The sequence below is a fragment of the Canis lupus genome, chromosome 6 (assembly GCF_011100685.1).
Source record: "Canis lupus familiaris isolate Mischka breed German Shepherd chromosome 6, alternate assembly UU_Cfam_GSD_1.0, whole genome shotgun sequence".
NCBI classification, from domain to species: domain Eukaryota; kingdom Metazoa; phylum Chordata; class Mammalia; order Carnivora; family Canidae; genus Canis; species Canis lupus.
This window is the reverse complement of record NC_049227.1, coordinates 6,499,164-6,524,448: the sequence shown is the minus strand read 5'-3', so window position 1 is coordinate 6,524,448 and position 25,285 is coordinate 6,499,164. Positions and strand designations below refer to the sequence as shown.

General features: G+C 52.5%; 3 protein-coding genes and 1 non-coding gene across 5 annotated transcripts; 3 read left to right on the top strand and 1 right to left on the bottom strand.

Annotated features, from left to right (window-relative positions):
- The first annotated feature begins 1,729 nt into the window (after positions 1 to 1,729).
- Positions 1,730 to 5,570, top strand: VPS37D (VPS37D subunit of ESCRT-I). Its single transcript, XM_038539116.1, has 4 exons — positions 1,730 to 1,883; positions 3,215 to 3,386; positions 3,834 to 3,916; positions 4,487 to 5,570. Exons 1-4 carry the CDS (start codon positions 1,746 to 1,748, stop codon positions 4,847 to 4,849), a joined length of 756 nt encoding a protein of 251 aa, XP_038395044.1. The 5' UTR covers positions 1,730 to 1,745; the 3' UTR covers positions 4,850 to 5,570.
- A 4,957-nt stretch (positions 5,571 to 10,527) lies between these two features.
- DNAJC30 (DnaJ heat shock protein family (Hsp40) member C30) lies at positions 10,528 to 13,427 on the bottom strand. Its single transcript, XM_038539102.1, has one exon. The coding sequence runs from the start codon at positions 13,179 to 13,181 to the stop codon at positions 12,501 to 12,503; it is 681 nt and encodes a 226-aa protein (XP_038395030.1). The 5' UTR covers positions 13,182 to 13,427; the 3' UTR covers positions 10,528 to 12,500.
- BUD23 (BUD23 rRNA methyltransferase and ribosome maturation factor) lies at positions 11,941 to 24,857 on the top strand. Of its 2 annotated transcripts, none has more exons than XM_038539099.1 (12): positions 11,941 to 12,033; positions 13,535 to 13,572; positions 14,902 to 14,997; positions 15,086 to 15,168; positions 15,260 to 15,356; positions 18,056 to 18,152; positions 19,205 to 19,255; positions 19,978 to 20,063; positions 20,283 to 20,328; positions 20,491 to 20,558; positions 24,429 to 24,518; positions 24,611 to 24,857. In XM_038539099.1, the coding sequence occupies exons 1-12, from the start codon at positions 11,956 to 11,958 to the stop codon at positions 24,663 to 24,665; spliced, it is 885 nt and encodes a 294-aa protein (XP_038395027.1). In that variant the 5' UTR covers positions 11,941 to 11,955; the 3' UTR covers positions 24,666 to 24,857. The 2 variants fall into 2 exon arrangements, with proteins under 2 accessions (XP_038395027.1, XP_038395026.1); XM_038539098.1 differs by lacking the exon at positions 11,941 to 12,033 and adding an exon at positions 13,286 to 13,436.
- LOC119872420 lies at positions 23,806 to 23,936 on the top strand. Its single transcript, XR_005361510.1, has one exon.
- Positions 24,858 to 25,285: the final 428 nt, after the last annotated feature.

Below are 25,285 nucleotides of genomic sequence, written 5' to 3'. Positions count from 1 at the left end.
AGGTGCAGGACCAGGGTGGAGGGACAGAAGAGAGGAACACACAACCCAGAAGGAGCCCACAAGAGAGGGGCACACAACCCAGCCAGAGGAGGTAGGGAGGGCTTCCTGGAGGTGGTGGTGTTCCAGCTGAATCTTGAAGGGGAAAACCAAATTTCAGTTATAAAAATGTGGAGGGAAAATTGTCATAGTCTGTCAACAAGCGTGTCCTGCCTGAATCCATCAGTTTTGCCTCTCCTTCTCTGATATCTCTACCATGTCCAGTGTGCTCTGGATGGATTGGGAAAGTCCTTGGCTTATGAACTTCTCTTTAGGTTCATTATTTTTCCATTCAGCTTCAGAACTCCTGTTCATCCCTCAAAACCCAGCTCAAATATCACCTCTTGTGGTGTCTCCCCCAACTCCACCCCCATCCTCTGAGGTTTTCTGATTGTCTTGATCCCACCTCTGTGCTTTCTTAGTGCAGTGAGTTGGAAGAAGCTCACTCACTGCTGCTTGATTTTAGACAAATTGACTTAATCTCTGAGTGTCTGTTTCCTGACAATGGCACTGACCAAGCCTATTCTTTTTCTTTCTTTCTTTCTTTCTTTCTTTCTTTCTTTCTTTCTTTCTTTCTTTCTTTCTTTCTTTCTTTCTCTTTCTAGATTTTATTTTTTATTTATTCATGAGAGACACACACACAGAGAAAGAGAGAGAGAGAGAGAGAGAGGCAGAAGGAGAAGCAGGCTCCATGCAGGGAGCCCAACGTGGGACTTGATCCCGGATCTCCAGGATTATGCCCTGGGCAGAAGGCAGGCGTTAAGCCGCTGAGCCACCCAGGAGTCCCTGCCAAGCCTATTCTTGAAGATAAGGTACAGGACATCCTCTGGCATCCCATGGGAATTACAAAGGAAGACATTATGGGGTGACACCTGCCATTCTGTCTTGTACTAAAGGAAGCTGAGAACATGACTTTGCTTTAATCCATGAGCTCTCTGAGGGCATAGACCATGCCCTCACGGAGCCTAGCCCAGTACCAGGCACAGAGAGGAACTACGTGCTCCGTGCACGCTGCACAGGCAGCAAGAATCGAGACTATCATGTACCTGTAGTGTGACTTTGGGGAGATGACATCATCTATGTGCATCTGTTCCCTCATCTCCAATATAACAATCACATTAGGTATTCACTTGCTCCAGGTGAGCCACTCAGCATCCACGAGCTCGAATCCTCACGGTATGTTATTGCCCCATTTTACAGAAGAGAACACTGAGTCTCGGGGAGGTAAAGGACTTGTCCGAGTTAGCAACAGGGCAGAAGCTCCTGGCGCCCAGCCAAACCCGGGAAATTGTTGTGCGAATCCAAGAGAGGAATGTGAAATAGCCCTGCAAACTGTAAACGCCTGGGGTGGGAGCGAGCGCGCCCGGGGTGGGAGTGGGGGGGCGTGGTGAATGACGGCGGGAGCAGGGGTGCGGAGAGAGACGGCCTCTAGGCACCCGCCCGGTGCCGGGAGCTCTAGGGTGCGGGAGGCGCGGCTCTGCCGGGGCGCCCGGGGTGCGGCCCGCCCCCTCCCGCCCCCTCCCGCCCCACCCCCACCCCCAGCGACGCGGCCCCTTTAAGGGCGGGCGGGGCGCCCTCTGGCGGCAGAGCGCGGCGCGCGGCCGGAGCCAGAGCCGGATCCCGGAGCCGGAGCGGAGCGGAGCGGAGCCGGGGCGGAGCGGGCCGAGCGGGCCGAGCCAGCAGCCGAGCTGGGGGCGCGGGCGGGCGGCATGTACCGGGCCCGGGCGGCGCGGGCGGGGCCGGAGCCCGGCAGCCCGGGGCGCTTTGGGATCCTCAGCACCGGGCAGCTCCGGGACCTGCTTCAGGATGAGCCCAAGCTGGACCGGATCGTGCGGCTCAGCAGGAAGGTAGCGCGGGGGGCGCGGGCGGGGGGCGCGGGGGACGGGCCGCGGCCTGCCGGACCTGCCGACCCACCGGAGGGCCGCGCGGGCCGGGCCGTGGGGCCGCGGGAACCTGGCACGTCCGAGTGGGCCCCGCGGAGACGCCCCCGGGGGAGGGGGCGCCCGGAGTCGACCTGGGGCGGGTGGGGCGCGGGAGACCCAGGGAGGCGCCCGTGCACCCCCGGGATGGCCGCGAGGCGTGTCCTCCAGCGGATGCTCCGGGGAGGTGTGTTCCGGGGACAGGGGTTGGCTGTGTTGTGGGGGGCCCTGCCTCGCACAACCACGTTCTGTAGGGCCAGAAAGGGGAGGCGCCTTCCATTGGGGAGAATTAGGGGCCTGGGTGACACCTGGGGGGACCTCTGGGGGGGCGTCTGCATTCTAGGGGTGCCAGAGGGGGCTTTGTGGCTTCCGCTGGGGAGGGGTGCTGGAAGCTGAGGCGTGTATTCCGTAGGCCACCATAAGAGAAAGTTGTATATTTCACAGGAGATAGGCCCGGGCTGCCTGTCTGTGGGGGGCAGAAAGGGAAAGTGTTTGTGGGAGGGAGGCGGACAGGAGGGGCATGTGCATCCTATAGGGGACAGATGGAGGGTAGTGCGTTCTCTAGGGGCAGGGAGGGGGGCTTGGCCTCCGACAGACAGAAGGAAGAAGCATTCTCCAGAGCCAGGAGAGAAAGGGGGTCTGCTTTTTGCAAGAGAAGGAAAAGCTGGGAGCAGGTGCTGGGGATCAAGGGGAAGGGGGTGTGTATTCTCCCGGGGTGTGGGGATTCCAGTGGACAGCAGGAGGAAGGGTGAGGGTGGCTTGAGGGGGGTGCTGTGCGAGGACAGGGAGAAGACATCACTCTGAGGAGTAAGAGCAGGGGGGAGTGTTTTTGCCACAAACACCTGAGGAGGAAGCAGACAAAGGCCTGGAACGGGAGGCAAGCTGCCCATGCATGGAAAATGGGACAGAGGAGGGCGGGGGACTCCTGAGGGACCTGAGCAGACATATTAATTGAAAAATTAAAAATTAACTAACATTTGTGGAGGCGGTCATCGTTTTCCTCACTTGGTCTCACAACTACCCCACAAGGTGGATGTTTTTAGCTCACTTTGTAGAAGAGGAAACTGAGGCCCAGAGGGGGAGCTCGAGGCAGAGCCCTACCCAGGACTCCTGCGGTCCCTCCACCTGATAGCCCTCCGACTGACCTGAAGGAAGGCAGGGCTGCTTGCACGTGGCCCTGGGGCCGCGATGCCCAGGTGGTCGTAGGTGAACAGAGGCAGATCCCCTGAGCGGCCCTCTTGGCTCTTCTGTGTTGGCAGTTCCAGGGCCTGCAGCTGGAGCGCGAGGCATGCCTGGCCTCCAACTACGCGCTAGCCAAGGAGAACCTGGCACTGCGGCCCCGCCTGGAGATGGGCCGGGCCGCCCTGGCTATCAAATACCAGGAGCTTCGAGAGGTGGCCGAGAGCTGTGCGGACAAGCTGCAGCGACTGGGTGAGGGATGTCCCTGTGGTGGGTGCAGCAAGCCCCGGGGAAGTGCTAGGCTCTGCCAGCAGGACTTGGGGAGACCTCTTCCCTGGGCAAGTCTTAGGGGTGCTACTCCTAGGAAACAGAGTTGGGGAAGTGAGCAGTCGATGAGCAGAACTGGGTTGGAAAGGCCAGAAGGGAAAAAAGTGGCCTGGGGGGCTCCAGGGGGCAAAGCCCCTGCTTCCTCTTTTGGGCTACAATGGGGGCAGAACCCCAGGGCGGAGGGGGGGGCGCGGTTCACAAACTGATCCCATGGGCAGTGTGCAGATGAGAACCCTGAGGCTCCAGAGAGAGGCACAGAGCCACACACAGGGTGGGTGAGAGTCAGGATGGGCCCTGGGGCTCTGGCCTGTCAGTCCTGGACGAAGGGCCCTAAGGCAGGAGGTATTTACTCTGTCCCTCTGTGGCCTTCAGAGGAGAGCATGCATCGCTGGAGCCCCCACTGTGCACTGGGCTGGCTGCAGGCTGAGCTGGAAGAGGCTGAGCAGGAGGCTGAGGTGAGAGGAGGGGTGGCGGGGCTTGGGGACAGCAAGGAGGGAGACCCAACCTACTGTCATTTTATTGTTGCCCCCCCTTCATTCTTACACTGTGGGGTTGAGAGCTCCTCCTCCAGGAAGCCCACCCTGAGTGCCTGGCCCCTGTAGAGCCTGTTGTGCTGCTGTCGAGCTGTCCTCATTGGACCACAAGGCTCATTGTCCCCACCCGTGAGTGTCTCCGCATAGGACAGTGTGGACTGGGTCCGCAGAGGAGCCGGGACTAACTTCTCAGTGCTGGGTTGGGAGCACAGTGCTCAGTGAGTCCAAGGAGGTAGGGGAGTTGGGGCCTTGATGAGAGACGCCTAATTTTACTCCAAGCGTGTCCCCATCTCTGATTCTGCCTCATCTTCCACCCAGCAGAGGATGTGTGTCCACGGTCACTTGGCAAGTCCCAGGAGGGCCCAGGCTAGAACTCCGGAGGTCCCATCCCCCAGCTATGGGGGGGTCGTCCCTGGAAGACAGTTGGGGGGGGGCGGGGGGAGAGGTCCCTGGTGGGGCTCTACTCCAACTGTCTCTGCCCTCCCCTCCCAGGAGCAGATGGAGCAGCTGCTGCTGGGTGAGCAGAGCCTGGAGGCCTTCCTGCCTGCCTTCCAGCGCGGCCGCGCCCTGGCCCACCTGAGGCGGACCCAGGCGGAGAAGCTGCAGGAGCTGCTGCGGCGCCGGGAGCGGTCTGCCCAGCCGGCTCCCCCTGCTGCTGCAGAGCCCCCCAAACCCTTCCCCGCTGCAGCTGTCCTGCCCACAGGGGCCGCCCGGGGGCCGCCAGCAGTGCCCCGGAGCCTGCCTCCCTTGGACTCCCGCCCGATGCCCCCTCTGAAGGGCTCCCCCGGGTGCCCCCTTGGCCCTGCCCCTCTGCTGAGCCCTCGGCCCTCGCAACCAGAGCCCCCCCACCGGTAGGACCCAGGGTATGGCCCCCCAGTGGGGGGCCCAGACAAACTTGATCTGTGGCTCCTCCTCCTCCCCCCTGCTGCCTGGGTAGGGGGAGGGGCAGGCCCCTCCCCCTGGCCTCAGGCAGGCCCTGGCCCTGGAGGCTGAGCTGGGGAGGAGGGTCACCTGGAAGATGCCCAGAGAGAGGGCCGGAGGTGGGGTGGGCAGGGTGCCTCTGGCGCTGAGGAAGCTCTGCCTTTTTTTTTTTTTTCCTCCCCGGCTGGGGCCTCCCAGGTAACAGGCCAGCCCCAGTGAAAGAACTTTCCTCCTGGGGCCTGGGAAGGTGCCTGCTTCCCCCAGGGGGCCTGACGCACCCTACCACTCCACTGGGCTAGCACAATGCCAAGGCTGACAGGAGCGCTTTCCATCACGTCCTGCTCCTACCTTTCCCCAGTTCTGGGGCCCACCGCCTATGAGCCAGGTGGTCAGGCCCAGCTGCGGGGCCAGGGACACCATGGTCCTGGGGCTACTCTGTGCCCCACTCATGCTCCGGACCCTGGGGCAAGGTAGGCCAGGGGCTCCTGACCTGCACAGATGAGAGTGGGGCATCCCCAGGAAAGACCATTCTGTATTTTTCTGTCCCCGTCTCCTTAGAATGGAACCTTTTTGAGGGCAGGTCCTTGTCTTTGTATGTTCTGTCCCCAGCCCCACCTCCCAGGGGCCGTCAATAAATGTGATGATGAGGATGATATGCTGCCCGACTTGTCTCTGCTCCTTCAACCAGCCACTCTACTGTTGCAGCCTCCACACTTGAGCTCCTGCACTTCCTCCTCTTGAGATGCCCTCCCTTCCTCTCTGCCCAGCCAAAGCCTGGCTGTCCTTCAGGTCCGGCACTGCTGCTGCCTCTTCCATGAAGCCTTCTCTGATTACCAACTCCGTGGGAATCTTTCCTACTCTTAACTTCCCAGCACTTGTGGCCAGAAGCATACTCTGCTCCATCACTGTTCTCCAACTGCCCATCTGTATGCACCTTCTCTTTCTGGGTTGCCTGTAAGCCCAATTGGGATGGTACTTGCTCCTGCTCTGGCCTGCCAAATGACCACTCCACTGAGGGCTGGAGGGGCTTCTATGAGGCTGAAGGTTGTTTTCAGCTAGGGTGAATACTAGGTAGCCACCTTGGCTGATGAGGCTGGGACAAGAAGTGGGGAGAGCAGGAACAGGCCCTGGATCAGCTTAGGTCAAGTCTAATGAGATGGAGCTTGGTAGGGAAGCATGGATAGTCCTACAAACAGAAGGGGGGGTGGAGTGCTGTAGAAGCTAATGCGATCTTGGTCCATGTTAATAGAGACAGAACCATCCAGAAAGAGGATAGTATTGGCTTGGCTCTACTTTTCACTGAAATTTTACACTGTAAGAACCCTCCCCAAACCACCACCTTTGGTCTCCTTAGCATGTCCCTAATGTGCACGGTGGAAAAGGAGTTTGGGACTAAATCCCACGATGAATAGTTGGGGGATGTCTGAGATCCGTGTGATGGTTGGCCTCCAAACCCACAAGGGCTAGAAATGTAGAGTCAGAGGTCAGAGTCAAGACCAAAGGGTGAAAACCATAGGAAGGATGGGGTCTGTCCACAAAGATGTATAAGCAGTGCCTGAGTGACTGCTTGATGGCAGCTGTAGAGATTGAAGCAATGCTTGGAGGGACTGGCCCACTTGAGCTTTCCAGAGCCCTTTCAAGTTCAGACAGTCAGATGTACCCCTGCTAGGGATGCAATCAGAGCATGCACGGATAGTGCCCACCTGAGCAGCTCTACCCCATTCTGGTTCTCCTACTGTCCTCACTGCTAGCACTTGAGCTGCTGGAGGTTGAGGGACACCAGAACCACAGGGTACTTGCCTGAGATGAGAGAAGACTGAACAGCTCTGTTAGATCTCCCACATTCTCAGCACAGATGAGGGCAGGTTGGGCCCCTCTTGTCCTGGCTTTCCACTCCCAGTCCCTGCTTCCAGGGTTGTGGTGTATAACCAAAAGGAGAAAAAGTTGAGATTGGGGGTGTCTAAACCTTCCTCCATCATCGTGAATTGGGGAGCAGCCTCTGGAAGGGAGAGGCTAATGTCCACAGCCTAGTAGTTCAGCCTCCCCTCTCCAGGGCAGGTAAGAAGAAAAAAGGAATGACCCCAAGGGAGGGACTAGGAAGGGGAAAAAACTGTTTCCAAGGGAACCAGATGATATCCTTCAGAAGGTCTTACACACCACTCACCCTCCTCAAATAGCTGAAACTGTTTTAGAAAGGGTAAGGAACAAGGCCCTGTAGTATTCAGCTCCAGCATAAAAAAGACTTGAGGTAGGTGGGTACAGATACTGACAGAGTGGAGTGGGCTGTTCTGGGCTATGGGAAAGTTGTTGAGTTGGATGGTTAATAAACTTCATTAACCCGCATGCTTTAAGGTACATGGAATGTTCTGGAAGGTTCCAGACAGTCTGGGCTCTCTGGTGCCTAACAAATTCTGGAACTTTCTGTTTCCAGGTTTCAGGACCCCAGGAAACATCCCTGGCTGCAATGCTCTGAGGACAAACTTGTACATCAAGGAGCCCCTAAGAAAGGTCCCACCTATTACCAACCACCAGTGTTTTTACAAACCCAAACCAAAAAGTTGTCCGAATAACAAAACTTCTAACCCTTTTTGATAAAAATAAGGAGTTTCTGCCCTTCAAGAAAGTTTGTTATGTCCACATCTTGTTCAGGAATCACTAGCTTGAGTGTTTTCCTAAGTTTCCTCCCTTGTTTCTCAAATATAAAACATAATTTGTGGGGGTGGGGGCGGCAATCAAGACTTACTGAACCAAGCAAGCCTGAACCAGAGTGGGCTCAAATCTTTACCACTGAATTGTGGTGTGGTCACTGCAAAGCCAGGGCTAACAACTTACCCCTGACCTCACCTCCAAGGTTAGAATCAAACAGTTTGAGATCAAGTTAGAGTAGGTGTTGGTTTCTCCCAATTTATACAAGGATTTTACACAAAAGAATTGATGCAGGAATTGATGGTGTAGGAACTGATGTTACTATATGTACCAAAGGACTTCTGGCTTTGTCCAGGACCTTGCCATTGCTGTAGACTTCTCAAAAGATCTTTCTTGTCCCACAATGAAATAAGGTTTACACTCTCCTTCCCTGGTTAAAAGTGTGAGCTCTCATAACATATGATGTAGCCTAGAGGATCTGCAAACTCAAATGTCTGCAGGGGCTAGGAAGGTCACAGGCATGCAAAGCAGTCCGTTTCTACAAATAAATATTTCCTTTCTCATTTTTTTTTTTTTTTTGAAAATGCATGGTCCCTTTTTTTCTGTTCTTGATAAACACAGGGCATAGAGAGAGATTTCTCTATTATTAGAAAAATGGCCAACTGTGTAGACCACTTCCCCTCTGTTGGTGGGAGCATGGTGAACTAGGAGCCATGTCCTCTTTAAAAGGCAGATGTTAACAGCTTCTCCCAGGTGGTAGTACGAGTGTGTGAGTGAATGCACTGGCATGTTTTCTCATTTTTTGAGAGAAGTCAGAAATCTAGACTTTTATACAGTCTCCCAAATTTTGAAAGTTGGCTGAAGTTTTTGAAGACACTGTGCCAGCCATGGCCAAACACTGTGTGCAGGTTGGCTGTGTGGCCCCTGGGACCATGAATCTCAGCCCATTCTTGGTCCTCCTGAAACAGGTCTTCTCTTGTCCACTCCCAGAACTGAGAGTGTGAATGCTGAAGGGGCAAAAGCAGGATGGGAGGGCAAGCGCACCTCAAGTCTAGTTAGAGGACCCCAGGTTCAGACAACTTTAAGATATAGTGGTGAGAGGATGCCTGGGTGGCTCAGCAGTTGAGCCTCTGCCTTTAACTCAGGGCAGGATCCTGGAAGTCTGGAATGGAGTCCTGCAACGGGCTCCCTGCAAGGAGCCTGCTTCTCCCTCTGCCTATGTCTCTGTCTCCCTGTCGCTCATGAAAAAAATAAACAAAAGCTTAAAAAAAAGACAAAAAAAAAAAGAGAGAGAGATAGTGGTGAGATTAAGAGTGATGCTATGATCTCACAGCAAACTGTAAAGAGGACCTCTCTGCACCTGGTTCTTAGGGATGATGGCACTCGGTGTTCTCAGTATATGCAAGTTCCCTTGAGGACGAGACTCAAGTCTCAGTCATCCTCACAAAGTAACTGCTCTGCCCAAGCTGGGCCTAAGAACCAAAGTACTGAAGGTAAGCAAGGCAGGCCTTCTCCTATGATCCTGATCATAGGCAGGTGGCAGTGTGTGCCCTTGTCACAAAACTGAGGAATTGAGAGGAGGCAAAGACCAGGATAGAGCCCATTCTAGTGCACTATTCAAATTCAAGGCAGTGGATTGAAGAACCACCACCACTTATTAGCTGTCCTGTCTCTCAGCCTCTTTTCCTGGGATCTGGTGACCTTCCAGGGAGGCCTAAGATTAAAAAAAAAAAAAAAAAAAGGAAGGCCTAAGATATACTACCCCCACCCTCCTGCCATTTCCCCAAAAGGAAGTATGGTGGCCACTCACTTGGGCTCCATCCTTGTGCCTCAGCTTGTGATCATAAAGAATATACATATATATAAGGGACCCTAAGGAATATATGTATGTATATGTTATAAATTATACACACACACACATACTCCTATATAGTGCCCAAATAGATGGACAACTCATTAGTCTAAGGTACGCTATTCTTGTTTTTTTTTCTTAAAGATTTTATTTATTCATGAGAGAGAGAGAGACAGGCAGAGGGAGAAGCAGGCTCCATGCAGGGAGCCCAATATGGGACTCAATCCCGAGTCTCCAGGATCAGGCCCTGGGCTGAAGGCTGCGCTAAACTGAGCCCGGGCTGAGCCACCTGGGCTGCCCAAAGGTAGGCTATTCTTAACTGATCTTGGCTCATGCTAGGATCATTAAGGAAGGCAAAGTGCACTGACTGAATAAAATGCCAGAACCTTAGAAGGAAAGGACGAAATCCTACTCAGTGCTGAGATCTGTAAAGGATCATTTCACCCAGGAATAAACAAAGGGCAACAAAGGGCAAAGTTGGCTCAGGAGGAATAAAGTCCTGATCAAGTCCAAAGACAGTATATCACAATTGCCTATACAAGCACACATTTGACTGCTGTCTTATTGTCCATCTCTCCCCATTAGGACTTGTGTGTGCTGCTCACTCAGCCTCATACTGTACTTGCAACCCCATTCTCACCACAATACAGCCCAAAGCAGGCTGGTTTGCTCTTATCCTTCTTGGTCTGAGGTCCAACTTTCAAGGAAGTTTTGGTTTAGTCTGTGATCAAAAGGAGAAAAAGGACTAAAGTTGAACATGTTCGAGCCTTCCTCCACTATCAGGAATTGGGCAGCAGCCCTTAAGAAGTCAGGGGATAATGTCTATGGCCTGGTTCAGCCTCTCCTTCCCAGGGCAGGTGAGAAACAGAGAGGAACAACCTAAGGCAATCTTGGGGGGGTGGGGGATAGTTGGGAAGGGAGAATACCATGGGAACCAGTTTAGGGGTCCTTCAACATCTCCCCTTCCAGAAGGAGCCCAGGTTCTGTTTCAAGGAGAGTAGTGAGTGGGAACTTAAGAGTTCAGCTCTGGACTGAAAAACAAACAAAAAACCTGAGGCAGGCAGGATGGCACTATAAGAATAGCTTGGTTCTAGGCCTAAGAAGAGGCTTACAATTGGATGATTAATAAACTTTATTGACTAACCAGATTAAAGTAGCATGGAATGTTCCAGAAGCTTCACAAAGTCTTCCTACTCCCACAACCTTCTGGAACTTTCTATCTACCTCTATGTTCTGGGGCCCCAGGGAATGTTCTTGCCTTTGATATTCACTGCAAGGAAACAAACTTGAGGCAGCTATATCAAGGAGCCCATGAGAATACCACTATTATATACCAATAGTGCTTTTACAACCAAACCCCGCTAAGAACCCCAATTGTTTTTGATAGAAATTCTCATAGAATCCTGCCCCAAGGACACTGCTGTGCGCCCAGCTGCTTGGTTAAGATTCACGTTTCTGTACCTTTTAGGAGGCTGAACACTTCCTGTTGTTTGTATTTCAAAAAGAACTTGTTTTCCAAATATGAAACATAGTAGCATTAAATGTTCTTTTTAAAAGTACATATGCCCCTCCCCGCAAGTCAAGGCTAGCTGAGCCACCAAGTCCGAATCCAAAGTGGGCTCAAATCTTTACCACTGAATTGTATGGTCACTGAAAGTACTAAGAGTTTGCCCCAGACCTACTAGGCTAGAATTAAATCATTTCCAAGACACGACGCTGAACTAGCTGTGGCCTTATCCTAATTACAAGGATTTCACAAGAGCAGGAATTCTTATTAATATACCAAAGCACCTCTGGGTTTGTTTAGAACCTATACTTCTGTCCTCACTCTTGTGGTAGATCTCTTGCAAAGGTTTTCCTATTTGTACAGCTTTACACTTAGCCGCAGGGCATAAATGCCTGAGCAGCTAAATCTCACAGCCAACACATACACCATGTGCAAGGACACAGAGTGGAGAGCCTGACGACTACTGCTCCAGCCAAGTAACGACCAACTGCTTAGCTTGACTTAGAAACAGAGAGAAAAAAGCTTCAGCCAGTGCTCTGAATAAAGAACCGTTTCCAGCACATTCCTCCAGTCCCTTAGAAGTACCATTTACTCCAAACTCAAGCAGCCAGGTTTCGAGGACTTGCCACATGGGGCTAAACAAAAGGACAGGCCACATTCCCAGTTTGTTGACCTCAAACTCCCAGTTTTTTGCTGCTTCTGGGAGGGGATGGGCTGCACAGTTAAGTGATGGGGCTGGCTAGCAGAGCAGTGACTAGGAGACAGGCCTACTGCCTCAAAGATAAACCTGCTTTACTAACATCATGTTTTAATCACTGAGCCCATTAGGATTATGGATAGTAAAGTGTGACAGACCTCAAGGGAGCAAATGATTTGTTCCTTTGCTGCCATGCCCACAGTAGTTTCTCTGAGGTCATGCATTAGATAAGTACAAGCACAGGAACAGCCCCTTCCTTACGTGGGGTGACCTTGCTTTCCCACTCCCACATGCCACCAGCAGAAGGGGGAGTGGGGTCTGGGGCTGATCACACAAGAATGGCCAGGTTTCCAAAGATCATATTCTTACCCTACACCAGGTCTCACCTGTGGCTGGGGAACTCACAGAAAGACAAGGTTCGTACAACCCCAGAATTTTTCTTTTGGCAGCCAACAATTGGTCACATTGCACGGTTCAAGGTTACACAGGAGCCCCACGGTACAAACGTGGGGCAGGAGCAGACCATTCTTGCTCAGAGCTCTACAATAGAGCCAGAGCAAGTGTTCCAGAAGTTGACAACTTCAGGAAGGCAACCTCTGGAAGCAGGCACCCAAGGGACTCCAGAAAACCCTTCACTCTCGGGATTTCGGGACTCTTCTTCTTGGGGCCTGTTTCTCTGCCACTGAAACGCCTTCTTTTCCGGGCCGTAGGGGAGGGACGTGCAGGTGGATGGCTAAGCCGGGCGGGCGGGGACGAGGAAGGAAGAGCAGTTCCTTCGGACCCCAGCAGAGGTAGACTATGGAAGGCAAGGGGTTCAAGAAGACAGGAAAGGCCATTTTCTTGGGGCCAGCTGGGGGCTGCTCCCCTTTCCTCCCATCTCTGATTAGAAACGAAAGCCCATAATGATGAAGGCCATGAGGAGAAGGAACACGAAAGTCGTGTCTCGGGTCTCGTCCCAGCGGAAGCCCTTCTTGGCCCGCTCCTCCTGCTGCCTGCGCAGGGCCTCTCGCCGGGCCCTCTGGCGCCGCTCGCGCTCCAGCTGCTCCCCGTAGTGCGCTTGGTAAAAGGCGTCGAAGTCGAACATGGTGCGGCTGGCGCCGGTCGCGGCCTGACCGCGGCCGTGGGCTCGAGAGGCAGGTGGCGGGGCGCGCGGCGAGCCGGCGTCGCCGGCGGGCGCCCTGGAGGGCCGGACACCAGGTCCGCGCAGGTCCTCGTCGCTGAGCAAGCCGCGGTCATACTTGCGACGCAGAGTGGCACTGCCCAGCACCACGTAGGCCTGAGAGATGCGCGTGAAGCGCTCGGCAGCTTCGGCGCTCCCCGAGTTGCGATCCGGGTGGTACAGGAAGCTCTGCCGGTAGTAGGCCGCCTTGATTTGCGCTTGCGTGGCCGTGGAGGGGACGCCGAGCAGCTCATAGAGCGCCGTGCGCGAGTATGGTCTGTCGCCCTGGGAATAAGTCCTCACATCTATGCCCAGGCCGGATCCCGGGGTCTGTGGAGCGCTCGGCAGCAGCCACAACCTCCACAGTAACCGCCGCGACCACCTCAGATCGCGCTTGGCTGCCATCTTGAAAGGACCATGCGGGCGGTGCAAGACGAACTGGCCAATGGGAGGCGCGTGTTGGTCGCGGCGCGTTGGCCCTGTAGCCAATCGAGTAAAGCAGGAGGCGGGGAGAGGGGCGGAGCATGCGTGCTAAGAGGAGGGCGTGGGACCGATGGCATAAAAGCCGGGTTCCTGGCTCGCCCACCTCAGTCTCCAGGCTGTGGCGTGGAGATGGCGTTCCGCGGCAGGAGGCCGGAACACGGCGGGCCCCCGGAGCTGGTGAGGCTTTGGCTCTGGCTCACCTCTCTCCCCGCCTGTGGTGCGTGCCCCGCGTCTTGATTCCTCCTCTACCGCTGTTCTCTTTTTTTTCCCCGCAGTTTTACGACAAGAATGAAGCCCGGAAATACGTGCGCAAGTAAGGGGAGCCTGCATATTGCCGGGTGTCGCGGGGGGCGGGGGGGGGTAGGGGATTCGGGAACCGACAAGTTGGCTTAACAGCGGGCATTGCTTGGAAAGCACGCGGAATTTGGCGGTGGGGTAAGGAAGGGACGAGGACTGACTGCAGTTCTAAAGTGGGAAGGTCAGCGTCAAGCAAACCTCGAACCCTTTGGGCCTCAGTAAACTTGGAATTAAAATGGGGGTGGATCGTACCTATTTTCTCTAGGTGGTTTTCAAACAAATTTCAAAATAATTTGTTGAAGCTTGTGGTAAAATCGGCAGGGGGCCGTGGATACGTGTAAGGGGTCAGTGGTTTTGCGGGGAAGGAGAGCGTACTCACAGAATGCCGCACGTTATTAAGTTCGCGTGAGAACTGTTGGTGTAGGATTTGCATTTCAGAGGGTAGTTGTGCCACTGTAAAGTCATTTAACAAATGATGGCTAGCACAGGGACTTCAAGCCTTCCCTCTCTGATACACTAGTCTAGATATAACTATTCTCTTTCTTTCCATTCAAATTAGAGTCCAAGACCAAGCTAGCCAGCAGAAATCTCTGGCTCAATTGTCATTATGTCTCCTCTCCATATAAACTTTTTTTCCAGCTGCAGAGCTCTGCGTGATTTTTTCTCTTGATCTTGGGGTAGATAGGGCTACCCCAAAATAGACCTGTTCTTATTAGATGTAGTCATTTATTGAAATAATACTTAGTTTGAATTATTTAGTATGGAAAAATGTTAATATTTTGTTGAACTTTTTTTTTTTTTTTGGTAATGTGTTGAAATATTTAGGGCGTATTAAACTAAGACGTTAAGTAAGGTACGTTATCCAGTGTTATTACAGTTAATTTTACAGGTTTCATTTTAAATACGGTACTAAGAAAGCCCAACGTGGCTTGCATTATATTTCTCACAAACAATACTGGTATGGGTTTTTGTTGTGCATTGTTGAGTTTTATATGTGAGAGTAACTATGGTGGGGTAGTTCTTCCAGAGAATACGTTAAGTAGTAACTATATCAGAGCCTTACTGAGTTGAAAATCTGCAGTGATTAGTCACTTAGCCAAGTAATTCGTTCCCTTCACATTAGCATCATAACTGGTAGAGTTATAATTTGTGTCCCAAAATAACTGATGTTGTATTACGTGGATTTTTGGGGTCAGTTTTAAACAGTTGGAGTTGAGTATGGTGACTGGGAGAGAGTACCTCAGGATGATTGTTTCTTTTCCTCTTTGCCTTTTTTTTTTTAAACTGAGTGATATTTTAGCTCAGAATTTCTCTATTACTTGATTGTTGTTTTCTGCCTTCCCAGCTCACGAATGATTGATGTCCAGACCAAGATGGCTGGGCGAGCATTGGAGCTCCTTTGTCTGCCCGAGGGTCAGCCCTGTTACCTGTTGGATATTGGGTGAGATCCTGGGGCCCGGTTTAAGTAGTCCAGGTGAAGGACTGTCTTTGCTGCTCACACTGTTGAGTTCCTGTTTGATGTTTTCCAGCTGTGGTTCTGGGTTGAGTGGAGATTATCTCTCAGATGAAGGGCACTACTGGGTGGGCATCGACATCAGCCCTGCCATGCTGGGTAAGTATGTCCTACTTGAATGTGGACTTTTCTTCATGAGCAGGGAGCAGCTGTGCATCCTCTCTCCCTGATGTGCTCTTCTCCGATGCAGATGCAGCCTTGGACCGAGACACTGAGGGAGACCTGCTTCTGGGGGACATGGGCCAAGGCATCCCCTTCAAACCAGGCTCCTTTGATGGTTGTATCAGGTGAGAAGAGTTTTTCACTTACTGCTTTCAGTCCTGCAGGTTAGTGCTTCCCAAACTAGCTGTGTAGCAGAGTTACACAGGAAACTAAAAAATAGACACCCCCAGGTTAGAGTAGTGGTCCCAGTTGTCTATTTTTTTGTATTTTTGAAACTACTCCTTTGATCATCTTGGACTTCCAGGTTTAGGTACAGCTGGTGTAGATTCTCTTCTCTGGGGGTGGGGGTGGGGGTGGGGGAGGGTGGTCTTCTCAACCTCTAGGAGCCATTTTGTGGGTGCCAGCAGCCATCTTATTGGCCCCAGCAGCCATCATTTTAGCCCCAGCGGCCATCTTGTTGACCCCAGCAGCCATCATTTTAGCCCCAGCGGCCATCTTGTTGGCCTCAGAAGCCATCATTTTAGCCCCAGCGGCCATCTTCTTGGCCTGAGGAGCTATCATCTTAGCCCCAGCAGCCATCTTGTTGGCCCCAGCAGCCATCATTTTAGCTCCCAATGGCCATCTTGTTGGCCCCAGCACCCATCATTTTAGCCCCAGTGGCCATCTTGTTGGCCCTAGCAGCCATCATTTTAGCCCCAGCGGCCATCTTCTTGGCCTGAGGAGCTATCATCTTAGCCCCAGCAGCCATCATTTTAGCTCCCAATGGCCATCTTGTTGGCCCCAGCACCCATCATTTTAGCCCCAGTGACCATCTTGTTGGCCCCAGCAGCCATCATTTTAGCCCCAGCGGCCATCTTGGCCTGAGGAGCTATCATCTTAGCCCCAACAGCCATCTTGTTGGCCCCAGCAGCCATCTTGTTGGCCTCAGGAGCCAGCTTGTTGCCTTCTTTTTTAATAGCTCTTCAGTGAGGGGGGAAAAAAAAAAAAAAAGCTCTTCAGTGAAGAATGGTCCAGAATTTAACAGTCTCTTCAGTGGCTTAATCATTTCTGGGTTGTCAGGGTCAAGTTTTGAAGTTTCATGTAGTGCTTTGATAACAGACCTTACAACATTGAAATGACTGTTCAAAACGTGAAGTTGTTCTTTGTCTTCTGTGGTAAAGTTCTGTTAAATGTTTGGTGTAACGTGTTGATGATGGGGTGGAGGTAGGGGATGAAGGAGAAGTCGTATCTTTAATCTTTACCTGGGGGGATACCTCCTCCTGTGATTATGGGTTGAGTAGTGGGGATCTGGATGTGAACAGTAAAAATTTGGAATTGAAAATTTTTTCCTAGGGTAAAGGAGGACTTTAAATTTGGGAACAAGGGCAGCCCCGGTGGCGCGGTGGTTTAGCGCCGCCTGCAGCCCAGGGTGTGATCCTGGAGACCTGGGATTGGATCCCGCATTGGGCTCTCTGTATGGTGCCTGCTTCTCTCTCTGCCTGTGTCTCTGCCTCTCTCTCTGTCTCTATGAATAAATAAATGAATAAATAAAATATTATAAATACATAAATAAATAAATTTGGGAACAAGACTGAGGGGAGAAAACACCTTTCAATGATAGCAATTGCTTTTTAGTAATGATTGGGTGAGCTGCAGAAAGCCAAAGGTCAGTGATATGGTCTGTATATCTTAGGAATAAGTCCTTTTTTTTTTTTTTTTTTTAAAGAGATGATATGGCAAGCTGATTATTTTTCTTTTTGTAGCATTTCATATATGTAAGACATGGTACCAGGTGCTGTGGATCTCGTGGAAGTACAACATAGTCCCTGCTTTTAAGACTCCGCATGGTGTATGAGGTGCTCTAAGACACGGGCCACACGACTGAACAGGAATTTGAGTGTGGAGTGTGATGGAGAGTCCTGGGACCCACCAGAGCGGTGAAGAGAAGCCAGAGAGCACAGGGAAACCTGGAGGAGGAGGGGCTGGGGCTGGCCCTTGAAAACTGAGGAATTGCGCTAGGCATGGGGGGAGGGTGTCTGAGTGAAGAACAGTGAGAACAGAGCCACAGAAAGTGGCCAGAGAGTGGCACCTGATAGATCCCCGTGGGGGTAGAATGAGAGATTTTTAAGCTCCATGTTGAGAAGTTTGGGCTTTATTGAGTAGTCGGGAAGCTAGGGAGTGAGTGACCAGATCAGAACTGTATTTTGGGTAGATTATTTACAAGAAGAGAACCGAGATTGTGGAAGCAATGGAGGCGGTGGTAGTGTTGCCCCAGGAGAATGGTAGAGAGAAATAAAAACTGGGAGAGGCAGTGGGACAGACCAGTAGGGTTTGTAGTTCCGTGGATATATGTTCACAGGCCTGAGTGGGGGATGTACCTGAGAGGAGTGTATGATAACCGTTTGAGGTTTTTAAATCTGGGAATGGTGAAGACAACGAACAGGTACAGTCGAGTGAACTGATTGCAGAGGAGAACGAATGAATGAAGGTGTTTTATTCTAACAGTTTTCCCTCGGATAGAGGAAGGGAAAGAAGGGGTAGGTGGCAGAGAGGCTTGACATACTGTGTAATTTTAAATTTGAGATGCATGTGTGAAACAAGGTTGAGAAAATACTTGTTTGGACTGGCTGCACAGAAGTTAATGCTGACTTTCCATTCAACCTTCTCTGTCCAATATTGTAGAACGGTGAGCTGAAGTGGATCTGCACATGCCCAGAAAGAGAATTATGGGCAGGAGGGTTTCACCTGAAGCTCAAGGATGTGTGCATGGTGATAGAGTCTCACAGAGCCTGGGGAGAGTACCACATGTTGGTCCCTCTCCTGACTGGGTCCCTTCTTTTCTCAGCATTTCTGCTATACAGTGGCTCTGTAATGCAAACAAGAAGTCTGACATCCCTGCAAAGCGCCTATACTGCTTTTTTTCTTCGCTTTACTCTGTGCTGGTGAGTATGAGATCTCCTACCTGTTTGGGTTGGCTGTTTATTCCTCCTGTGGATAGTGATGGAGTAGGAAGTATTCCACGGGAAGGCCATTCACGTAGGCCTGCCCGGGGTCGCAGGACCTTGTGGTTATTTCTGTCCAGGTCTAAGCCCTAAAGAGAAATCTCAGCAGTCTGATGCCTCAAATGAAATGCAGAACACGTCAGTGTCAAAATCTGAGACCGATTATAATTCCTATGTCCCAGCTGCACTGAATTTTAATTGTAAGTTGGTTTAGGGGCATGGACACCACAGAGGGAGGACAAAGACATTGTGTGTAGAGCTCACAGAGTGCCCAGAAATCCTCTGACTCCTACTCCTTTCTCCCCGCTACTGCTGATGCTCAGGTGGGGAGCAGGGTGGTTATTTATCACAGAGCCTTTATTAGCTTTATCTGTCTTCATGACTAACGGTCTAGATTTTAGTTGTTTAGTAGGATTAGACAGTAGTTTGAGATTTTAAGTCCTAGGAATGAACGGATCCAGGTATTTCTTGGTATCTCCCCACCTCATCCCTAGTTTTCCTAAGATGGGTTGTTTCTGCAGTTGGCTGGCTGGTCTCATGTGTCATGTGCTTTTCCTCATACACATGCCCTGGAGTTAACCTGAGGTTCTGGTGGCTTCTGTGTTTGCCTTTCTCTCTGCTGAAGTGGTTTTCCCTCCTGTGATTAGCCAGGACCCCACTACATTCAGGACACTGCTCAAGTGTCCCTTCAGAGAGAGGCCTTCCTTGAGCCAAAAGTAAACCCAACAGTCTCTTGAAATTAGCTATTCCTTTGTTCTAATTTATTTTTCTTCTTGGCATTAAATCAATGCTGTAAATTAGCAGCCTTTCATGCTAAAATGTGAACTCTGAAAGTTTGGGGGCTGTCTCTGTTCACGGCTATGTCCCAAGCCCTATGAACAGTGTCCTATACCTAATGGGGTTTCAGATATCTAGTGAGCAAGGAATAGAGAAGCATTGGGCCCTGAGCCCATGGTATGATTGTAGGAGAGTGAGGTCTCTGTTGGTTGCAGGTTCATGGAGCCCGGGCCGTCCTGCAGCTATACCCGGAGAACTCCGAGCAGGTGAGCCCCTTGGCTACTAGAGTTGCAGGGAAGGGGGGAGTAAACCCAAGACAGGTAAGCTGTCCTGCTCCTCACTCACCTGCCCTTGCGCTGCTGGGAGGTGACAAGACAAGGAACTCGTTGCTGACTGGGGGGAAAAGTAGGGAATGAGCCCCCAGGAGAGGTCCCTGTGGCCCCTGATGGCATGTTTTATGACCTGGTGTCCTAGGCAAGAGTAGCGGTACCTGCGGGGGTAGGGTAGGGCATTTGTTTTCTCCTGACAGACATCTGGTGTTAACAGTTAATAGGTTATTTCTGATATACACAATTAAATAGAAGTTGGGAGAGGATTTGAGAGAACAGCAAAGCTGTCCTGTAGAACGTCATGCCATGGGGATGAGTATAGGTACAGATCCTGAAAGACAAGTGGGGAGCTGTCCCCAGCCCCTAACATGAAACATGAGTGAGTTTGCCTCCTGACTGGTGGCCATTCCTGAGATGGGAAGGGGGTAGGTGGAAAGATGGGTCCCTGGGCTAGATAGAAATGGAGACTTGAGGGAATTGCTGATTCCAGCCTACACTTCCTTGTGTGGCTTTCGGGGATTCAGAATGGAGAGCAGTCTTATGAAGACCTTCAGTTCTCCCAGGCAGTCCTGGGAGTAGACTGGCTCCTGGAAGGGAGTGGAGGAAAAGCTGTGTGCTCCCCCAGCCTCCATGCCTGACTCACACCATTCTCTTCTCAGTTGGAGCTAATTACGATCCAGGCCACCAAGGCTGGCTTCACTGGTGGCGTGGTTGTGGACTTCCCCAATAGCGCCAAGGCAAAGAAGTAAGTGCTGAGGGCTAGTGTGCTGTTGGCATCAAGCAGCAGGGTTGTTGGGGTGACGAGCCAGCCAGAGGGTTGCTAGGCTGGGTCCCCCAGGCCCTCCTATTCTGCACCTGTGTGTGAGAGGGGACGTGCTTGAGGACTTGTGTGTCGTCTGTCGTCCCCCCACCCCACCCCCGTCGGCTTTATGAGCCCAGCCCTCACTCTCCTTTCTGCTTTCAGGTTCTACCTCTGCTTGTTTTCTGGGCCTTCGACCTTTATGCCAAAGGTGAGGGACCCAGAGTCTGCTGGTTTGTATCCTTTGGATTCCCTGCTTGTGGGGCCTCGTACCTGTTGAAAGTGCTCAGGCCTGGGTGGCCTGGCCTCCCAGGGCAGGGCAGACGGGTGGAGGGACCCTGGGGATGATCTAAGAGTCCTCTGGTCTCTGCAGCCCCTGAATGACAGTAACGAGAGTAATGAGGAAGAGGAGGTCCAGGAGTCCGTGTTCACAAGAGAGAGGTAAAGCAGTCCGCAGTCGCTGGGGCCGGCCTTGGGTGTGGGGGTCTTGCTGCTGCCAGGGCTGGCAGACGGGGCGGAAGGAAGATGGCAGCGTTCTGCTTTCACGAGGGCTCTCAGGACCAGGTGTGGCTGTGGCACCAAAGTGGTGACAGAATGGGAGACTTTGGGCCTATGCCTGCTCCCGCCCGCCCGCTGGGCAGTGGGGGCCCTCCAGCATGTCTGCGGCGCCCTTCTCCCTCAGGCTGCTGCCCCCACTGCGTCCCAGACCCCCTCCCCTCTGGCTCTCCCTCCGCTCCCCTGCATCCTCCTGTCTGCTCTCCTGCCCACTCCCACATGCACTGTACCAGCTCTCCTGTCTTCGCCGGTAGCCAGCCTTGTGCGTAGGCCTCCCTTCTGGGTCAGATCTGGCACCTGTCTTGCCCCACGCACCATTCTCTCACTGCTGCTCTCTGCTCCTGCCACTGGCCCCACTGGTAGCTCTCCTCAAGGCCACACCAGCTTCTGTCCTGCCAAGGCTGTGGCTACTTTTCAGTCTATTTTCTCTGCTATCCTTAACTTAACCTGCCTGCTCTGTAGGCACCAACTGAGACCTCGCTCCCTTGTTGCTTTCCCTGTCCAGCTTCCCCTAAGCCTTCCCTCAACCCCCATCTCAGTTTGGTCCTCGGCTCTCTGGCTGTTCCTTCTTGGAGCACCCTGGGGCCCAGCCTGGACACACACACCACCACCACCCCACCCCCACCACCACCCCCGTCTCTGCTGCCTTAGCCACCAACTCTAGATTCCTTGCTCCGGACTTAGGCCTGTGGCCTCTACCCCACCTCCAATTTCTGAACCGTCCCCTAAGTATCTGCTTTAGGGATACTTTCGCCGGTGTGGACAAAGCCACTCTCTTGCTCTTCACCCCAAGACTTCCTCCGCTCTCTCCCTATTTGTTTCTGTTTCTCTTACCTTCTCTCCAGCCAGGCCTTCACATCTTGCTACCTTTGACGCAAGTCTGTCCAGGGGGCAGCCCCCTCCTCTCCCTGGGCCCCCACCACCTTTGCCTGGTGTGGACATTGCTGTGCTGGCCTCCCTCTGCTCTTGATCTTTGCCCATTTGAATTTCTCCTACACGGTAGTAAGACAAATCCGTTCTTCCTTTCATTTCTTAAAACGGGTAAATGTATCTTGCCATTTTTCTCTTCCAGTGTCCTTGGTTGAGTTCTCTTTACCCTCTGTTTCCTTCCACCTTTCAGTGCTCTGAATCCTATGTATTTGTTTCCTGGGTGGTCAGGGGGTTTCCCCAGCCAGAAGGAGAACTTGGATATCACTGGTATGTCCCCGATGTCAGAGCAAGATCTTGTCAGTGAACAGTGTCCAGCATTCAGTGGCTGGATAATTGATGGTAAGGCAGTGAAGGAGGTTATTTCTCCCTTCTGGTTGATGGGAGTGAAAAGCCTAAAAATTTTTAAGACGTTGAAGAAGAAAAATGGGTAGAGAATGAATTTAGAAGGCCATGGGTGGTGAAGATCATGAGTGTGTTCATGTCCACCACAGACTGAATTCTTCTGACTCCTTATCCCCACCTCTCACCACAGTCATCTCCCTTAGCTTCCTGGGTCCATTCTGGGGGAGTAGGGGGATTGTGGGGTGGTTTTAGATGCTTTTTGTTCTAAGTGCCCACCACTTGATCCCAGTGAGTAGTACCCTTTCTCCCACCTCCCAGAGGATCTGCCCTCAGTGTAACCTCCTCCATCCACTGTGTATGTAGTCCCTCTAGCCCTCACACTGGTGTCTCCAGATGACATGCGCTAACTGTAAAGTTAGGTAAGCAACTGTTGTTCATCTCTTGAGGGGGTAAAGCGAGCGCTTGGGCAGTGTGTCGAGCAGAGGGCATGTGTGTGCAGGCTCAGCACAGACTTGTCTCCCCAGTTCTGCAGATCCTCCGCTTGGGGGACGGGGGACAGGAGGCTGTTGTCCATTGGCAGGATAATTGGGGCTTCTCCCGTTCTTGTCCTTTCTATCTTAACTGTTCTCTCTGACTGTGTCTCTGCCTCTCTGAGAACTCAGTCCACCTGTGGCATTTGCAGCTACTGACCACCTTCCCTCTTGGCACCTTTGGGTTGGGGCACTCACGGCCTCCACCCACTCCATTATTTGCCGTGATGACTCTCCCCCGTGGTTCGTTCCTTCTGTGGCTCACAGTTGGCCCCCACTTCTGCTTCTGTACACACTGGCTGCTGCTGTGTCCTGTGCTCTCAACCCCGATGTTGGCAGCTGCCTATTTTGCACTTGATTTCTCAGACCCCTGCTCTCTGGTTGTAGGCACTCTTCCGTTTGATTCATGTACCCTGCCTGTCCATGCCGAAGGGTATAAGTCCTGTTGTCAGTCCTTTGCCAAGAGACAGCAGTGACTGCTCCTTGCTTACTGAGGAGAAAACATATTCACTCCTTACCCGTGTTCATATCTTCATGAACTAGCCTAGCCAAGTGAGATTCTCAGAATTTTTTTTTTAGAGTAGGGGGCAGAAGAGCAGAGGGAGAGAGAATCTCAAGCAGACTTTACATTAAGTGCAGAGCACAAAGTGGGGCTTAACGTTAGGACCCTAAGATTATGATCTGAGCCAAAGTGAAGGGTCAGGTGCTCAACTGAGTGAGCCACCCAGGCACCCCCAAGATTTTTTTTTTTTAATTCTGACTTTTGTTATTAGGTCAGAACAGAGGAGAAATAGCAGCAAGCAGGGTCCGTGTTGTAGTCCATGTTGCAGTCTGGCCTGCATTGGCCCTGAGCCAAGGAGGGAACGTGTGCTTCTTGCCATTGGTATCCCACCGGGACTCCTCCCCTTCTCATCCCACACATGGGACTTTTCTGCTCCTGACCTGCTCTGTCCTTTCGGTGCCACACCCCATGTGGCACTCTGGTCCCGGCACTGCCCCTATCTCTGCCTGCAGGAATAGCCACTTGTCTCAGCAGCTCTCTTGTTTCTCCCAGACTGCTCTTCCTTTCTGAGTCACTCCCTCAGCAGCTGCCGGGCACTTGCTTTGCCTAGTGTCACTGGTGCCTGCCGAGGCCCAGGCATGGGCTCTTCAAGGGCAGGCCTGGTTCATACCCACTGTAGGACATCTATGGGTCGTGTACTCAGGTGCTCAGGAAATGGTTAACTCAAATGACCAGCAGCCCCCTGTGGCAAGAATTAGGCTGGAAGCTGTTTGATCCCAGCTGGCAGGTGGGGATGTGGTTTGGGGGCAGAGGCTCGCCCCATATTCAGGGCCTCTCTCTCGTGGGGCTTTATGAGGGGTCCCTTTTCTTCTCAGCCAGGGCTGGAGGCCAAGATCGGCCCTTGAGGGTCATTGTCAGGGCTGCCATGAGCTGGCAGCCGTTACCCTGCCTCAGACATTTGTTGCCAGGAGCCTCTGCTTGGCGTCTGCCAGCCTTGCCAGCTCCATAGCCAGGCGAGACGAGGGTCTGAAGTGGTGGCACTGGGCACAGGACCTCAGCTCTCCTTGGATGGTGGCAGGCTTTCGTGAGCTGATCCTGGCCTGTTGCCTCAGAAGTACCGTGGTTCCCTCCCTGCCCGTCCCACAGGCAGTACCTAACAAGCAAACCGACCTGAGCCAGGTAGTCCTCTACACGGAGATGCCTGGGAGGGAGTTCGGGCCTCTCCCATCCTCTTCTCCTCCCACTCTCCTCCCGAACAGCAGCTCTGGCCTGAGGAGATGTCACTGGGGAGGAGAGTGTCTCTTGAGAGTGGGGACCTCTGTTGCAGAAGGGGCATTGAGGCCACCCGACACGGGGAAGATCACCAGTTTTGTCCCGCATGGATTAGCCTGGGTGCCAGCCAGGCCACTCCACCCATCTGCTCAGAGCTGTCTAACCTCCCTCCCCCCACAGGATCCCATACAGGATCGCATGCCGCGGGGTAGTAAGGAAGAGCCGTGAGTGGGTGCTGGAGAAGAAGGAACGCCGGAGGCGGCAGGGCAAGTGAGTGTTGTGGCCAGGCTGGGCTGCTGAGGGAGGAGGGTGTCCTGGGGGTTCTTTGTTTATTCTGAGACTTTGTTGTTTCCTTGCCACAGGGAAGTCAGACCTGACACCCAGTACACCGGCCGCAAGCGCAAGCCCCGCTTCTAGGTGGTTTGCTTAGGCTGCACGCGGTTATTACAGGCAAGAAGTTTTCTCTGTTGAAGTGCCTACATCCGTCAGCTGACAAAAATATTGTTTTAGAAAAGTTTTCATGTTCTAACAGTTTCTCTTCACTTAACAAAAGTTTTAATAGCATCTTATTTTGTTCTAAAAGCAATAAACCACTTCCTGTGGAATTGCGGTTCTGGCATTTTCCAGCTCTGTGATCCTAAACACATTTCTTGAGTTTCTACTGGGGGGCGGAGGTGGGGGCTGTGGGGGACTATCACCAGGTTCCCCAGGTCCAGACGAGGCTTGAAGAACTTAAATGTATGAAAAGCATTCTTTTAACCTACAAGGAACACCGGTAGATTTAATTTCGGGCTGTTTATTCCAGCATGAGGCAGATTCGGGAAGGATAGGCAAGCGGAAATGTGTCTGTGGGACCCACTGACCTGCAGCTACCACCGGGCCTCTGGTTGCCCTCTAGTTAAAGGCATTCTGCAGCCCGTGGCCTGGGCTGACTTTTGGCCTTGAGCTGCACCAGCTGTCCATCGGGCCAGCTTTCAGGGTTACTAGTGGGCTGTAGCATGCTAAGACTGGGGGCATCTGGGGATCGCTTGTGACTT

What these genes read in the sequence shown, in the direction of transcription:
- VPS37D (XM_038539116.1), top strand. Translation starts at nt 1,746, where the DNA reads ATGTACCGGGCCCGGGCGGCGCGGGCGGGGCCGGAGCCCGGCAGCCCG. An exon ending in GGACAAGCTGCAGCGACTGG is followed by an intron (nt 3,387 to 3,833) that starts GTGAGGGATGTC and finishes TGTGGCCTTCAG; the next exon opens with AGGAGAGCATGCATCGCTGG. An exon ending in AGGCTGAGCAGGAGGCTGAG is followed by an intron (nt 3,917 to 4,486) that starts GTGAGAGGAGGG and finishes CTCCCCTCCCAG; the next exon opens with GAGCAGATGGAGCAGCTGCT.
- DNAJC30 (XM_038539102.1), bottom strand. Translation starts at nt 13,181, where the DNA reads ATGGCAGCCAAGCGCGATCTGAGGTGGTCGCGGCGGTTACTGTGGAGG.
- BUD23 (XM_038539099.1), top strand. Translation starts at nt 11,956, where the DNA reads ATGGCCAGGTTTCCAAAGATCATATTCTTACCCTACACCAGGTCTCAC. An exon ending in TGTTACCTGTTGGATATTGG is followed by an intron (nt 14,998 to 15,085) that starts GTGAGATCCTGG and finishes GATGTTTTCCAG; the next exon opens with CTGTGGTTCTGGGTTGAGTG. An exon ending in CTTCGACCTTTATGCCAAAG is followed by an intron (nt 20,329 to 20,490) that starts GTGAGGGACCCA and finishes TGGTCTCTGCAG; the next exon opens with CCCCTGAATGACAGTAACGA.